The sequence below is a fragment of the Pagrus pagrus genome, assembly GCF_965226575.1.
Source record: "Pagrus pagrus genome assembly, chromosome: 23".
NCBI classification, from domain to species: domain Eukaryota; kingdom Metazoa; phylum Chordata; class Actinopteri; order Spariformes; family Sparidae; genus Pagrus; species Pagrus pagrus.
Genome location: NC_140205.1, coordinates 18628559 through 18645415, shown reverse-complemented (window position 1 = coordinate 18645415; position 16857 = coordinate 18628559). Strand labels below are relative to the sequence as shown.

The 16857-nt window shown below is 41.5% G+C and overlaps 1 protein-coding gene across 1 annotated transcript; it reads right to left on the bottom strand.

Moving 5' to 3' along the window:
* Positions 1-4309: 4309 nt before the first annotated feature.
* e2f7 (E2F transcription factor 7) lies at positions 4310-15649 on the bottom strand. Its single transcript, XM_084345847.1, has 13 exons — positions 15445-15649; positions 14769-14885; positions 13904-14209; positions 13169-13328; positions 12706-12945; positions 11445-11600; positions 11218-11361; positions 10903-11079; positions 10709-10793; positions 8893-9226; positions 8142-8307; positions 7625-8016; positions 4310-6190 (listed from the first exon to the last, which is right to left on the bottom strand). The coding sequence occupies exons 2-13, from the start codon at positions 14871-14873 to the stop codon at positions 6035-6037; spliced, it is 2421 nt and encodes an 806-aa protein (XP_084201973.1). The 5' UTR covers positions 14874-14885; positions 15445-15649; the 3' UTR covers positions 4310-6034.
* Positions 15650-16857: the final 1208 nt, after the last annotated feature.

Here is a 16857-nt window from a genome sequence, read left to right as displayed (position 1 = left end):
TGAAGGCTTGTTATGTTTGAATTGCAAGCAGGGAAAAAAGCCAAAAAGAGGGGTTTGGGTTGACATCGTAACTGCATTATAATAGATGATACTGTTGCAATGATATAACGCTCATCAGTGAAAACCATCCAAAGCCACCACAGACCACATCCTGATTATAAACACACAACATGGCTGACATCTGCGATCCAAATGAAAAAGACAGACAAACCGTTGTCTTACTGTGGAACTGAACTTTGTCCACAAGCCTAGTTCTAGAAAAAAATCTGATAATTCAAAAGTAGAAATGTATACACCGCATTGTTCCTTTAGGCTTTGTTACGGGGCCACAAAATGAAGGACCAAGCATGGATACAGCGCAGTGTTACAGGACCCAGAACATAAACTCTGCTGCTGCTTATAAAACCTGTGACCTTTAGTTTCATGACCTTTCTCATGGCATGGCTACAAGTCTCACCACAGTGCAGCTACATGGCGACACTGGGAGCAGACCGGCATGATTTATTAAATTTAATTTAAAGGTTGGGACATTAAATTAAGCCCTTTTGAGGAGGGTAGGCTTGAATTATGCCTAATTAAAGACTGGATGTAAACAGAGACGCAGTAAATCCGACATGTGTCAATGATCCAAGTCTCCTACTGTTTACGATATCATCTGCAGCAAGTGGATCACAGAAGAACAGACAGTAACCTGCACTGTCGCCAGCAAACCTCAGCTTCATTATTTTTCAATAAGGCTATTTATTTTGAAAGGTCCATAACAATAGACCACTTGATAAAACAATATTAAATCAGCTTAATCTTGTAAGCATTTACCTGAAATGTAACTTCTTCAGACTGATGACTAATTTAAAGGACTGTTCTATTCAAAATGAGATGAGATGGCCATTTTCGGTCATAAAGTGAAGCCAAAATGTATTTAGTGATTAAATTATGTGCTTATGTTCCTCTTTCCCTTACGTGTCCATTTATGTGGAATAAACATAAACATCTGAAGTTCTTATACACATCTGAAAACATGTAATTTTGTGTACCCTCTATCCTTTGAGAGTACTATAATCCACCCCATTATCATTTTATATGCACCTTTGTTCTCCCTCTAGATGCTCCACAGTTTATTTTTGGTATCAACCTTTCCATTCATTTCCATTCATGTATCTGCGGCTCTACTTTGGGATTTCCTCACCTCAGGCCTGTGTGTCCATTTAAGGCAAAGTGGGGAGCTGCAGCTCTACCTGCTTCACTTGTTGTTTCTTTACTGCTAGTTTTCCAGAAATTCCTTCCACATTACACTTTGGGGCTTATTAAACCCAGGTGTGTTGCCAGGTTTGTAAAACGTTGCCTTCAAACATATTCAAACACTCCCTATAATTGGTATCAGTCTTTCTCTCGCATCGCTGTGGTAGATATTTAACCCAGTGCAGCTATGCTTCTCACATTTAAAGGTTTTTGGGTTCTGCATATATTACATCCATCTAGGTCGTAGCATGGATGTACTAATACTACTACTACTACTAGTAGTAGTATTAGTAGTGGTGTAGGTGGTAGAACTGGCACAGTAAGTGGCCTAGTTGTGGCAAAACTATAAAGCAGAATCAGTGCACTGTAAAAAAGAAAAAAGAAAAAAAGAAATCTGTAATTCTATAGATTTCTTCTGTTTATTTGACAGATGTTACCTGTATTTTTTAATTCCACAAAAATATCTATAAAATTACCAAAATAGACAGTGAATTTAGATGTCTAATGTAAAATAACATGAAATGTCACTAATTGTGTTATTATTATTGTTAATATTTTTTTGCAATCAATATTTTCCACATAAAAACACATTTGCATAGTTTTTTAAATCAAATTAGATACATTTAATGACAATTAACAGTAAAAACAATATAGGTTCTGTATTTATGTTTACAAGTATTGTGTAGTTACATAGATTTGTTTGTTATTTGACAGATATCTTGAACAATTATGGAAGTTTTCACAACAAAAGTTTGAGCAAATATGTTTTTATCAACTTTCTAGCAATGTTTTTCACAAACTAGCAAGCAACTTTATTGTGAAGACACCACTTGACTGCGATGTGCAAGACTTTTCCCACTTTTCCCATCATGCATTGTGCTGAGCAGTTTGTCATGTTGTCTGTTCAGAGCATCATTGCTTATGTTGATAAATGTCAGTTTTGTGCTGGTGTGTAGTTGTACTGTAGGTGAAATGGGTGTCACGTTTCAAAGTTAACATAGTTGAAAATGATTGCTTCTATTGACGGTATGATCTGCTGGAAAACATAGACACTGATATTGATGAATTTGTGATAAGCCAATATTGGCTGGTAACTACGTGCAAATGTAGATCAATCTATATTTAAAGTTAATTTCACTGTTTTCACAAGTGTAAATATCCCTAACTAAACATAAAGGGGCCAAAAAATAAACAAGATGTGTAAAATCAAGGCTGAAAACTGTATTAGCATTTTTTTTTTAGGGATTTTAATTTTTGTTATTTTACAGTATTTTTGCAGCCTGAATCTTACATTTTTTTTATGGGTATTTTTTTTACAGTGTAGAAGGGTAGTAAGTTGCGTTAAGGCTTATTTAGTGGGTCGAAGGACAGAGGGTGTCGTCTCTGTACAGATTGTAAAGCCCTCTGAGGCAAACTGTGATTTGTGAATTTGGGCTATACAAATAAAATTTGATTTGATTTGATTTGATTTAGTGGCAATCTACAAACTACAAACTACTATCTATTGTAGCAGTAGAGGTACAAGTTTCAGTAGTTCTAGTAGTAGAAACAATAGTAGTAATGAGGGTGGTAGTAATACACATTGTAGTGATGTATATTTGAAAGCTAATTGCACTGTTTTGCCTCTGGAACAGTGTGTATACTGGTCACAGCAGGTCTTGGCTAAACTATCAACCTATATAAAGTTAATCATCCCATCTGCTGAGGTTTAGTGTCATAAATGCCTCTCAGGGGCCAGACACATCTACCGGCAGCTCAGTTTTAGTGCTGATATAAAAGCTCTGATTAGATGTTGATGTGTCCGGACAGATGGAGTGTGTGTTTTTGAGTGCGACTCAATCAGCCCGATCTAACACTGAGATCACACTTGATGTGCTGAATGTGGAATTTTATTCGTCATAATTAAGAATCTAACCTCAGCTTAACGATGACTGCACCGCACATGTAATTTGAATTTTAACCACCCTTTTCTGCTTTTTCACTCTGACATTTGATTTTTTTTCTTTTTTTTTGGAATAACACATTATAAAACTGTGGAAACATCATCAGTTCCATCATATATCTAAGTGTTTAATGTGCACAACACAGCAGGCTTTGTAGCACCAGGAATTGTATAAGGGATGATGAAGTGCGTCATCTGATCACATCAGCATGGCTTGCTTCCATCTGCTGGGCCATTCTGAACTGGACTCTGAATTATTGGTAGCATCTGTAAATATGTAGATTGGTAAACTGAAGCCATCTGTAAATCTGTCAACATTTGGATAAGAGATCAAATTATAATTTTTTTTCTCATCTTAGTGTCAAAATTTATAATAGCCAGTAATGAAATGTAACTACAATTTACTCAACTACTGTAATTAAGTACAATTTTGATGTACTGTTTTCTATATCAAATGTTATACTTCCAGTCAGATAACTTAAGTCACTAGTGACTTTGCAGATTCAGATTATGCAGTGATGATAGGTTATTACTCGTGACATGTGACCTATCAGATCATGCTGTTGGCAGGACATCGAGAGAGACCAGAGTGGTACTGATGATCAAACAAATGCTGAGTATCAGCTGTGTCGATAATCAGTCTATCCCTAATTTGGATTAGCACATTTTCCCCCCCCAGTTTAGCATAAAACAGAGCAGTATCATTATTTTAAATAAAGTTTTATTTATAAAATGTGGAAACGATTGTTGAAAAAACATGAACGACTACAAGGATTAATCCAGTACAAGTACAAACCCCATCTGAGTAAAATGTGTCAATATCCTTACATGTGACGAAGGAAAATCCTCATTTTTGTTAATAGTTCTCTTAATTTTATATGATCAAAAACATTCTCTGAAGCTCAGTTCTGAGGCTGTTCAGTTAACAGTTTTCTAATAAATAATAAATATACCAACCTCTGATCAAACCATATTAGCTTCAGGCTTAAATGAACAAATTCCAGTTGACCAGCGGTTAAGGACTACCCATGAACAGATACATTTAAATTCAGATAATTCTTTACTTGCACATTCCTAGAAAACAGTCAGAATTTCCTCCAAATTAAAGCATACACATGACAAGGCAGGTCAGCATCATAGATTTTTTTTAATGAAAGCTTGTGAAAGTCGTACAGAAGAAAACCAGTTTGGCCCACAACTACAGAGAGAGCCGAGCTACAGTGTACGCACGGCTCTGAGTTTTGTAAAAGTTACACCAGCAGACACAACTACTAAAACTAGCAGTGCATTAAACCTTATTTAAAACACAGTAAGCAGCATTTTACATTCTGCATGTGAAAGTATGAATGACACTATGAATACGATGTACAAAAATAATTACCGACATAACTGTACATTAATAACTACACATCCACCGGTCAGAGTGGATTGTCCGTGCACCCTTTGGTGTGACATCGCTAAGCTCTCCTGAATGAGTCCCTTACAAAGCACCAATATTCAGGCCGGGTAGTCTGGAGGCAACACTTGAGGGCTGTTGATACAAATCCCTGGACAACCTGAGAAAATCTGTACTGAGGCAACAACTCAGGGTGCCCGTAGGTTAAGGCACTCAACCCCCAATTTGCACCAGCCAGCAGCAGACAGTGGTCATACTGGGAGTCTCCAGACTCTATGAATGTGGAACAGTGCTGCTAAAAAAAGACAGCGTATAAACTCAGTCTACTCTCCTTGGATAAATTAAGGCTGAGTCTTTACAGTACTCTGATATCTTTTCAAATTCCACTTCGAGTGAATTCACAAGTATTCAAGTACCTGAGAGCATCATCACATTGTTCTTTAGTCGTCAGTAACGGAGCTAGAGGTTTGGTGTTGGGCTGCGACTAACGATTATTTTCTCGATTAATTGATTAGTTGTGTCTATTAAGTGGTGATCACAACTAGAACCAGAAAATCAGAGAATTCTGACTTTTAAAAAACCGATGATCAAAATATTTGATGATTAATTTAAAACTTGACAACTAATCAATTAATCATTGCAGCTCTATTTTGGGGTTTAACCATCAAGCACTATGGTTACAGATACTCAGTGAAAACACATGCAGCACCAGCAGCATCTGTCTTCCTGATGAGCAAATTAATTCCAAGAACAGTTCCTTGAGATGCTCGGCTGGCTGTAAACATTTAAGGCTTTAGTGATTTTCTCCTCAGTGATGTCTGAAATGAACCGTGAGACATTTGTCTGCTACCATGGCTGTTATTCAGTGATCAGCAGCTAATAGATTTCCTATCGAACCTTGATATTGTAAGAAAACCTGAAGGGGCCAGCTAAAGACAATCACTTCAATATGAGACGTACAAAATGTCAAATACTTAGTGCTAAAAACAAAGTAAATGTTTTATTACAGTCCCTGTAATCAACATATATTATCTAAAATATAAATAGCAATTGGGCTATAATACACAAGTGATGGGGAATTAGGTAGCGTGATCATATCTGGGAGGGAAAATTAAGGCTCAAATACAAAACAGAGCAGTGGCCGACTCCCACCACAGGAGGGCACTGTCACATTGGCAATACTGCTTCACTCGTTCACTCTGAAATCTTGTGTCCCATAATTGAACCATGAGGCACATTTGAACTGTTAACGTAACGACCGATAAGGTAAGAGTTTCGTTACAAAATGACATCTTGAGATCTTGTGTTTAAACTTACATTCTTGCATTTTGGAAGGAAACCCTTAATGTATTCATTAGTAAAATAACAAAGCACCAATGGTTTGAAACCATATTCTTCACTTTTAGGGTCAACACCTGAGTGTTATAACAGCACCATATACTCATCTCCTCACAAGTCTAACTGGTGGGAGGGTGGCCGACGTCCAGTCTTCTCTGTGCTGAGCCTCTCTTTCGGGCCGCTGGCACGGCGCTGACTGCACTTCCCAGTGTGCCCGGGGTCTGGAAGAAAGACTTGGAAGCGGACGGTGTGGTTTCCTTTGGAGTATGTGGGGTCTGTGAAGATAGAGAAATAGAAGATCGGAGAACGTTTAGACAATGTACTTAAGGATTAGAGAGCATTTTTATACATTTCCTTGGAGGTGCATTCAAGAATTCGAGGCGAACTTCGATATGTTGTGTTCTGGATATTTTCTGGATGCTTCAAATGGGAAAATCTGATAGCGTTACCATTAGGGCTGCTTGATTATGTCAAAAATTTTAAAAAGCGATTATTTGGTCAATATTGAGTTCAGAATTACCAATTAATTACGACATCCTGTGTTTATTAACTTTAGTTTTTTCCCTTAAATATGAAAACAAGGAAACACTAATTCTGGTGAACTCAAAGAAGTATTAAGTTTCTCCAGGGTGATTGTTGTGAATGTAAATGTAAAAGCATTAGAAAGCCAAGATCACTATATTTTATTATTTTTGTAAATGTCATCCCAACTACTAACCAGTACTATTTTCTTCTCCTATTTTCCTCAGCAGCATTTAAATGTTATCATTTTGGCATGAAGCATATGATTATGACTTGTAAAGGCAAAAAGAAAAGTGTAACAAAACTACTTCTTGAATTATTGTTAAAGGGGCACTGTGTGGTTTTGGAGAATAAATTCAAACTCAGAATTCTAATATTGACAATATTACTGAGGTAATAATACAAACTCAGAAATATTTATTCCATAACTGAATAAACAAGCTGTTCTCAGAAGAAAATAAGGTCCCCAGAACACAGTTAAGCTAGAAAGGTGGCAGGGTCCGCCAAGTATAAACAAAGTAAAACAGTATGAAATTGCATTGTCCTTTAAAGGTCAGTTTGTTTAGACAAAAATAAAAATAAAAACAGTCAATGAAGATCTTCCTCTTCTGCTTGAAATCCCTACATAGTGCACCTTTAAGTTCTGCCAGGATTTTGTGTGCTGTTTTACAAAACATAATATCTGGAATAAATGAGAGAATGTGTTCTAGTAACCAACATCTGAACCCTTTTATGAAGGCATTACTCCACCCATATTAACTGTGGAAGTGGGTGGCAAACAGAGGACAGTCCTGATTGATGCCTCAGTACAGCACAGTCATTGACTCGTCACATTGTCTCTAATGCTGCATTCATTTGCCATCCAGCTCCTCAGCAGGTCGTCTGAAGCGACTCTGTATGAGAGGAGCACTACTGGCAGGCTGTGTTGGGCTTTTACAGACAAGGACATTAATCCCTATTTAACAACTTGGAGATTAATCAACTTAAACCGCCGTGGCACACAGGAAGTGTCTCAATGAGGAAATGAGTGGAAACCTTCCACAAAACAGATGCTGCACTTGCTTTCATGTCAAGCTGTGTTGTGGCATTTTGCCTGATAGCAGAAAGGTCATGTGTCATAATGAAGGCAAATTATGTTGGAGTTAACACAGTTTTAGAGCAGAGATCTGTGTGTGTGTGTATCTTACCAGTGGTTCTGGTGTGTTGACGTTGACAGTCTGACATGGTCCCGGGGGGGAATGTGGCGTGCCAGCCGCTGACCCGTACAGCCTGCTCTGTTCTGGAGTGGACGGCGTAGGAACCGGTGACCTGCTCATCTCCGGTGCTGCTGTCAGGCCGTACGGCGCCGCCCCCACCATAAAGTGAGGAGGTGACATCACAGTGGGCAGGCTGAAGCTCAGTTTGTTGTGGCCATCAGAGCCTTGCTGTGGTAGACCGCTGGCCACCAGGGGGTAGTGGGAGAGGGCTGCAGAGGGCAGCAGGACGTAGGGCAGCGCCAGGGTAGGAACGCTGCTGTGAGGAAGTGCTAGACCGTTTGGTTGCTGACCGGCAGAGAGGAGGAAGTTGAGGCTATTCAGACCTGGAGAAGATAGATCAGGAGAAAAATTGAAATCATTTTTCTATGGATTACGTCTACTAAAAACTTGAAGCACAAGAATCAAGATTCTTATGCGAATCGATTTTTTGACAAACTTGTGTACGTACCTGCATTGTTGGGGACATAGAGGTAGTGTGATGGCTGGGCGGGCTCACTGCTGCTGTTGCCTCCTTGACTCTCATCGAACGGCTGCTCTCTGGAGAGGCCTGCTGGCCGACTGGGGGAAGTCCTGCTGCTTCCAGTCTGTGAACACCCAGCTGACTCGGCTCTCATCTGAAAGGAAAGACAAACACTGTGAATAAATTAACCTGGACGTCATTATGGACATTAAAAATGGAGGAGCCAACCGTTCCATCCATCGTGAATGAACATTTTATGCCATAATGCGTAACAATTTATGCCTCAGCACTAAAACCCCTGCACCGATTAAACACTGGAGTTGACTTCTGCCAAGTTCATTTCTTGATGTAAAATCGTTTATAGTCTACTGTCTGATCTACCTTTCTAAAAGTCCATCTTATGAAAACTGAGACGTTTACAATTACTAAGATTGCTAAGGTTTTCCAATTATCATTCATCCTAAACATAACTAATATGATTAGTCTTTAATTACACCAGGGATGAGTTATCCTCATCAGCCAGCCTGAAGTATTGCATATTTTCAATTTAACGCTCCACTATCCAGAATTAATACCAGAATCTACACAGAGAAAAAGACATCTCATAATCATATTACTGCACTGAAGCAAAATGATCATGTCCTTCCCAGTCAATCTTCACAAAATGAGAACTGTGGTGAAAGATAGCAAACAATAATCACACTTATTTTATACCAAAACACATCTAACACCACCTCACCTTGTCACAGTCCTCCAACCCGGACGTTCCCTTCTTTTTCGCCACCGTCTCCTCCTCTTCCCCTTCCTCCCTCCTTCTCTTCCTCCCCTCCTCAGATGCCAACCTGGGCGATCGTTGACCTTCAGGCACCTGGTCGGGCTTGTCCGGCGCCCTGTACAGCATGACCACGGAGGGCTGGGACAGGCTGGGCAGGTAGGCCAAGCAGTGGGGGGAGGAGGAAGGTGCGAACAGGTGCTCTGGGTGGAGGGAACGTGCCAGCAGGGTGTGATGGGTGGAAGACGGAGGCAGCTGGCTACTGCTCGTGGGCGTCTGCAGTGCTGCGCTGGGACGGTAACTGCAGGGAAACCAGACGGTAGCAAGAAATGTTAATTGGGTCATTTTACATTGATTGCAATGGATGCTGAAGTTGTCTGGGCTTGGGTCAAAGTTTATGCACCAATAGTGTTTTTTGTTTCCCCTCTGCGTTTCAGTCATTTTTCTAATATTAATGTCAGACATTTGCTAGTTCCAGTTTCTAAAATGTGACGATTTGCTGCTTGCTTGAAGAGTCTTTGGGTTTTGGGCTGTTTGACAAAAGGATCATTTGAGGATGTCAGTTTAGGCTGTGGGAGTTTGTGATGAGCATTTTTCACAAAGACTGAAGTACTCAACAATTATCATGAAAATAATCTGGAGGTCAACCAATAATTGAAATAATTGTTAGTTACAGCCCTATATGGCACAGGAACTGTAGTAAATTCCTGCCTTTCACCAGTCAAAACGCAGCATGGTTCCTGAATCCTTGGAAAAGTCGGGGTGACATGTCCCTCTGATCTCTCTCGCTTCTCACTGGCCCACTCCCAGCTGTGAACCTCCCATCTTATCCTGTGGGCTACCACTGCCTCTGGTGCATTCTTACCCCGCTTCATTTTAAAATATCCTCTTTCAACACGCACTTCTGTGTCCTATTATCTCTCTCCCTCCAAAAACACTTTACAGCCACATTCATGGGGCAGCCGTGGTTTGGCTACAAGCAGGCCGGCCACAGAAATAACATGGAGTACTGTGTTCTGTATCTGTGGAGCCAATGCATACATTCATAGACACAAAAATATTCATATCCGCAGCAGTCAGCTCAGGTTTCATGTAGCCTAAAGCTAAACCGTTGGGCCAATGCAAATACTGGCAGTGAGTGTGAAATATTATGTATGAGAGACCGGGAGCGGTGAGCCTTGGCATCTTATAACTAAGACACAGTCAGACGCTAAACATGCCAATAATCATTTTGATCTAACTGTTTAGCTTCAGTCTGAAGTTGTTTTGTATTTAATATGTCAGAATGGTGAAAAAGGTTGACCAGTGTTTCCAAAAGCCCAAGATGTCGTCCTCAGATGTCTTGTTTTGTCCATAACTCAAAGATATTGAGTACTGTCACAGAGGAGTACAGAATTCAGAAAAAAAGATCACATTTAAGAAGCTGGAATCAAAGAACTTTGACCTTTTTTTCTCTTTAAAAAATGACTCTTAGTAGTTGACAACTAATCGGTTAATCATTGCGGCCAGAAAAGCAGTTAGGTTTGGGATTGTTTTTCTTTTATCTTTATCTACAAACAACTAGTGGACTCTTCCACCTTGTTCTAGGCAGCTGAGGTGGATTCTCTACAGTCATACTGATCGACTGTCCTGCAACGGTTAGCAGAAAGAGCTAATGTGTGCGGTAAATTGTTTGGCAGTAAATCTGTAGAGGATGACGGCAGATAAATCTGAACTAAGAAGCGCAAGGGTGATTACAGACAGGCTGTGTGTCTGTGTGTGTATGTGTGTGTTAGTAACTCACTCAGTGCTGTTTCCAAACTGCAGTCGACACACTGCATTGTTGCCTGCAGTCCTTTTTGAATAATCCACAGGCAGGTTTGGCAGACCTGCAGCGCGAGGAAAGAAAACAATTTATCAGACAAGAATATAAAAATGTTCCACTGTCATAAACGGCTCTGTTTGATATGCAAATACAAATATGTGTGTGTACAATACCTGCAGGGTCTCGGCGTGGACTGCTGGGCGCAGAGCTGACCTGCCGCTGGACAGCCGCAGAAGTTGGCATGATGTTGAAAGACGCGTGCCGCGCCATCTTAGCTTTTCTGAGGTCCTGGCTTGTCATTGTCTGAGTGGCCTCAGGTAGACTGACAGCTGCCATGTTCACAGTATTTTCTGCAGATGATGACAGTTACTGAGTTAGCATGACACCTTACAGATGACAGTGATGGGTCTAAAATCAGTTCCCAGAGTGCCTTCGTAGTTTTTAGAACTACTTTCATGTAGTTAACAAAGCTTGTCATTAAATCTTACCAGCATTCGCAGTGTTTTTGAATTCAACAGGGCCGAGCCACTTGAAGGCCGGCTTCCTGCCTCTCTCCTCACGGACGTGGACCTTCTTTATGAGGCCCAGGCTGGTCAGCACATTGGCGATGTCGTACAATCGCCGCACTTTAGCTGCAGATAGAGATAATGTTTAATGCTGATAAACAGAAGAAACAGGATTTTTGTGTTACAGGACGCATCCTTTCTTTTCTTACTTTTGTATTTGCTGTGGCTCGATGAGTCCTGGCTCTCCTCGATGAGGATCTTTGCTGCTGCGTCCAGAGTAACCGTCTGAGTTTTGGACACCAGGAAGAGCATGACGAACTTCTGGCTCATGATGCGCAGAGATTTGTCTTTCCTGTTGCCACCGGCTACGGATAACAGAGAAACGCGCAAATATGTCAGAGTGCTGCAGTCAAATAAATCTACCATGAAGGAGATTCTCCAGGTCTGCGATTATATTCAATTTACTTTACTTTCAGCACTGACAGCTTTGCCAGTGTTAGACTATTGAGTCTTGATTGCTAAAAATCAAAAGATCATTGGTTGTATGCCCTGATAATGGACATTTACATTATATATATGTATAGTACATTGAAACCGAATGCTCTTTTCGATGGATTTTCTATTTAGAGACAAGATTGACCTTTGTTAAATCCCAATCAGTTAAAATCTCACATTAAAGGTCAAAATGGAGGTTTCTCTCCAACCACCGCAACTGAAAAACATAATACCCTTAAAATTAAGAAAATAAATTTTAAATCTGCACACTAAAGTCCTCTAATAACATGTTTGCAGTATCAGTATCAACCCTCCAACCCTTCATATTATATCATCTTTGTGTTCACACCCTGTGGACTTCATTGTCTCCAACTTGTTGAAAAAACAATACTGAGGTAATGGGATTATAAACCATGCAAATATGAAGGCTCGAATGCGAAGCTGATGCCCTAACGACACCATTTCAGAGGTCTGTGTTTGCGGACACGATGACGGCTATTATGTAAATATTTCCTGAGGTCATCACATTCAACCAGCACACATTAAGTACTTAATGGACATCGCCTGAAAGCATGTCACCTTTGTAAACTACCTCTTTGTCATGAGTGCTGTTATTATCACACACAAACCCTCTTAACGAAAAGCTGCCTGCATGTATGAAGAGGCAGGATCACTATGGAAACCGGGCCTGTGTTCACTCCTGTGTGTTTGCGAGTGAAAGGACTGATCATTTAGCTGTGGTGTTAATTTGGTGGCAGCTGCTCCTGAGATGGAATCTACGCTTCAATGTTTACACATGCAGCATTAAACTCATCTTATCCTATAAGTACGACAATAAACTGCAGCCAGTGGTAACGACATGCAAAGGTGTCTATTTTTGCTTTTAATGTTTTGTCTGTGCTGTTTTAATGAGGCACTTTGGGCTGTGTGCTTGTATCAAAGGTGCTGTATAAATAACATTGATGAGTTCATTACCACTGCCAGCATCTCCCTCCGCTCCGTCCTCCTCTCGTCCCGGCCCGGCCTCCCTGCTCTCAGAGGCCACCTCCATCTGGAGATGGTAGCCTTGCTGCCGGCCCCTCCGCTGCAGGTCCTCCAGCGTGGCCTCCAGCCGCTGACGACCGTACCAGGTGTAGCTGTTCTTGGCTATCCGACCAACAATCATGAGGGACTCCAGCACGTTGACGATGTCGTAGATGCGCCGCCTCTCCACTCCTGACAATTTTGACAAAAGAGTAATTAGCCCTCTACTCTTGAGAAATATATGCATTTGAATAAAAACTGACCGAATGTTCAGTGTTTTTATTTAAAGGACATTACGTGCAGCTCAGTGCAAGTGGCACACTGTTTGAACCAATTATATAAAATGTGATTGATGCTCATGAAACGGACATTAGCTGCTTTCATTATCGTCTGCCTCCCAATCACTGGTGCTTACCAAGATTGGTCGCCACTTCATCCAGTGAGATCCAGATGGGGTTGTGTGGCGGTGGGTAATCAGGGTAGAGGGCCAGGAACTTCTGGCACAGCAGGCCCAGACTCTTCTGCTTCCTGCTCGGCTTTTTGTCGGCATCGTCCTCTTCCTCCGCGGCTTCGAACTGGACCGACAAATAAAGGCATAAATAGATAAATGATCTGGAGTTATTTTAGCATACACATTATAACACATCTCAGTCCAGAGCCTTAAATTGCTCCTCTGTGACACCTCTTCCAGGGCACATATTTTAGAAAATAATTAAATCCTGTGATCCCTGAAAAGATGATATCCAGTAAGGCTGGAAAAGACCTCCACACTCTGAATTTAACAAACAACTTTATCACAAAACCTCCGGGGGATTTAGGCTCCAGCTGCCGTTTTATATACAATATGACGATTTATTAGGCAGAACTGAAAACTCAGTATCTTGAGATTTCAGCTGATGCTGGTAGTGAAGTGAGGAGGCAAAGTGTGTACTCCCTGGACTTTTAAGACTGTGGAAATTCTGGCTCCCCATGAGACCCGTTCTTTAAGTAAACTAATAAACAAGAACTGCAATCTAACTGATTTTTGCCCAGTGGATTTAAAACTAAACTGAGAACTGTTTAAGTGCCTTATTAAGTATGTCAGAGACCTTTTGAAACCATGTGTTTTTAGATGACATAGTGTACAGGTAAAATGTCCCATTTCACATACCTGACAAGAGTCCTCCACCTCCGTATCCTCCGCCACAGCATCTGGACTTGCTGGCTGGTCCTTCTCATTCTCTATGGGCCTGAATAGTACTTTTTTCATCTCTCTGTCGCGGATGTCTGGGCTGGCGGCGCTGATCAGCATCTTCAGGTTGGCCGTGGGCGTCCAGGGCTCGACCAGGGATGTGTGTTTGATGGGGGTGATGTGGGCCAGGTCAGGGGTGGCACCTATCCTATTCATGAGCAAAACCGGGACGGGCTCGGTGGATTTCAGTGGCGTGGACCTTCTCCTCTCTGTGCAGATGTTTTCCTGTGATGGAGACAAGTGATTTGTGGTTACACCGTTTTCAAACGTTTGGCAAGACTGGGTGAATATCAAGGACTCAAAAATGACAATGATGGAGCAAAAGAAGCTATTATGAAACACTTTACAACCTTTAATGCTGTTGAAATCTTTTATTTTAAATCTGCTGCTGTTTAAACTGAAATCTCCATCACATGATTGTATTTAGAAAAGGCAAACGTGTTCCCCGGGGGAGACCCGAGGCATGTTAGTGAATTTGGGCCAGTATTTAGACAAGAAATCTGGTACTTTCAAGCAAATCTGCTCATTTGTAAACACTTCACAGCAATTTTCCTCAACCCACAAACTACTTTACCACTTTTACTTCTGGTAAACTTATCGTTTATAGCCCAAAACCACCCTAGCCTTGTATATCTTACAACCATGTCACTCTTAACATGCCACCACATTGCTCTAAACATCTCTCCCTGATTAGCCTGATACTGCAACTATCCTTCACTATTATCATATCAAACCTGCCACACTATCCAGACCACACCTCGGATCAAGCAGGGGGCCAGCTTACCTTTTGTTCACTTTGGCCCCCATCCTCCTCCTCCTCCTCCGGCTCCACCTTGAAACTTTTCCTTGGACTTGTGAGGTCTTTCAGTGCGAGGCATTCAACTTCCATCTGGGAAAACTGCTGTTAAATAAAAGTAAGGGTGTGTATAGATTAATGACGTATATCTCAGCGGTGTGACTGGTGAAGTTGAGGACATTTCGGGCAGTAGAGGGAACTCAGACGAGTGGTCAGCTGAATTTGGCGGAAAGAACATCAGCTAATTAGCTCTTAGCAAGCTAGCGGCTGGGACCAAACTAGCAGGCTAACTACTTAATAGTTTGGCTTCTTGCTAACAAAAACTTAACCTGCTGAAGTGCAGCTAGTGTAGCAGGTTGTGGTGAACGTGTTAATACGTGATATTAACTAATTGCGTTAATTCTAAGTTGTAACATGAGACGTAGCGTTAACTAACGTTATTGCCTCAGTAAAGGACCAATTCACCCAAATAAGTCCATACATTTAGGTGTGGAAGAGCCTATGAAGGGACATTGCTATTAAACTGTGACTAATTTACAGTCGTAAAGGCTAATTAAGCTTTAATTAGCTACTTGGCTAACATTACTAGCTCAGCTGATAAGCATTCCATAACTTAGTTTAGCAGCAAGTAGCAAACCACTGGAGGGAAAACAGCATTCCTCACCTTTCTCCGCTTACTGAATGAATGAAATGCTCCAAAGTGGCTCAGTGTCAGGTTTAACACACTTGTCAGCGCGTAGTTTCTTCAAACCAACATAGCAGCTAATTTCCCTCTTTAAAAGAAGCGGGTAGTCCTCCTTAGCCTGCACCTCCAGTCCTCTGAAGACTCCTGTCCAACTAGCGGAAACTCTGCACTGTCCCGTGGTGACTGCAGCATCACCCGCTCAAGCTTGTTTTCTGGCGCTCTCAAGCATCTGGCTCGCTCTAGCCAATCAGCGCCCAGACGATTGCTGCGTCATTCTGCTCCAGCCAATCAGCGTTAGTGAACTCGGGTACGCTCCTCAGCTTCTACCAATGGGCGTGGATAACGGCCACGCCTACACAGTTGTGTTGGCGGGGCAACCGGCGCGCTCTGCCCAAGCCTGGGGGGAGTTTAGTGTAGAAACAAGAGGTATCACTCTGCAGCTCTTTTCCGGATACAGAACAGCAATGTCGGCGGGGAAACTTGTGTCCTATGGAAAGCAGCTTTAAATAGTTTATTTTGAATGAATGACACGTGCACGGTTATAAATGATACATTTAGAAGCAATAATTTACGCGAGAAAGAACAATTTGCATTATTGTTTGCAGTGTATAAGAATGTCAGGCAGAAATGGAGCTTGATACAGATTTTAATAATAATTAAAAAATGACTTTTCCCAACCGCTTTCCAGTAAATAGTTGCTAAAATCAATGTCCAGTGCTCTACAGGATTTGATTGAGGAGTTGATTAGCACACAAAAAAGTCCCAGCAAGGCGATATTTAACAGATTAGTAACATTTTATATGTAGTAAGTAAAAACTTAATTTCGGTCATGTTGACCATCAAGCAATGGCTGCTAATCCTGGTCACTTACATACGAGTTTTATAACGACTGATATGTTCTCAAGTGCCATACTGTCATTGATATCTGAGAGTTTCCCTCCCCAATGAGTGAGTCGTCTTCGTTATTAACGATCTTTGACTTTCAGCTGAGCGACCTGGCTTCCTCTCCCACAGTGACACCAGCGTCAGTCAGTAAAGCCCCGCACATAGAAACCCGCTATTAATACCTTGAACCTAATCACGCAGGCTTTTGTCTCGGCGGCCGGCTGTAATTAGCTCTGAGGCTGGAGCAGACAGATGGGAGGGAGCCGGGGGACGACACGAGTGGCGCTAATATTACCTGGGCCACAGCGCGAAAAGGATGTGGTGGGAGACGGAGGTCGGTCCTCTGCAGACAGTGTCCCGCGCTGCATGCAAACAGGGTGTCTGAGGGCAAGCCCCGAGTGATTACGTAACAGCCCTCAATACACAAAATCTGCCGCCAAACGCTATTCAAACCTGGACTGTGGAAGAAGGAGGGAAATGCTCAATAAATGGTTTAGAAAGCATTTC

Bases quoted from the DNA above. Each gene is read 5' to 3' on its own strand.
- e2f7 (XM_084345847.1), bottom strand. From the start codon at position 14,873: ATGGAAGTTGAATGCCTCGCACTGAAAGACCTCACAAGTCCAAGGAAA. The intron at 9,227-10,708 runs GTGAGTTACTAA...GTTTCCCTGCAG, and splicing joins CAGTTTGGAAACAGCACTGA to TTACCGTCCCAGCGCAGCAC. The intron at 6,191-7,624 runs GTAAGATACACA...CTATCTTCACAG, and splicing joins TCAACACACCAGAACCACTG to ACCCCACATACTCCAAAGGA.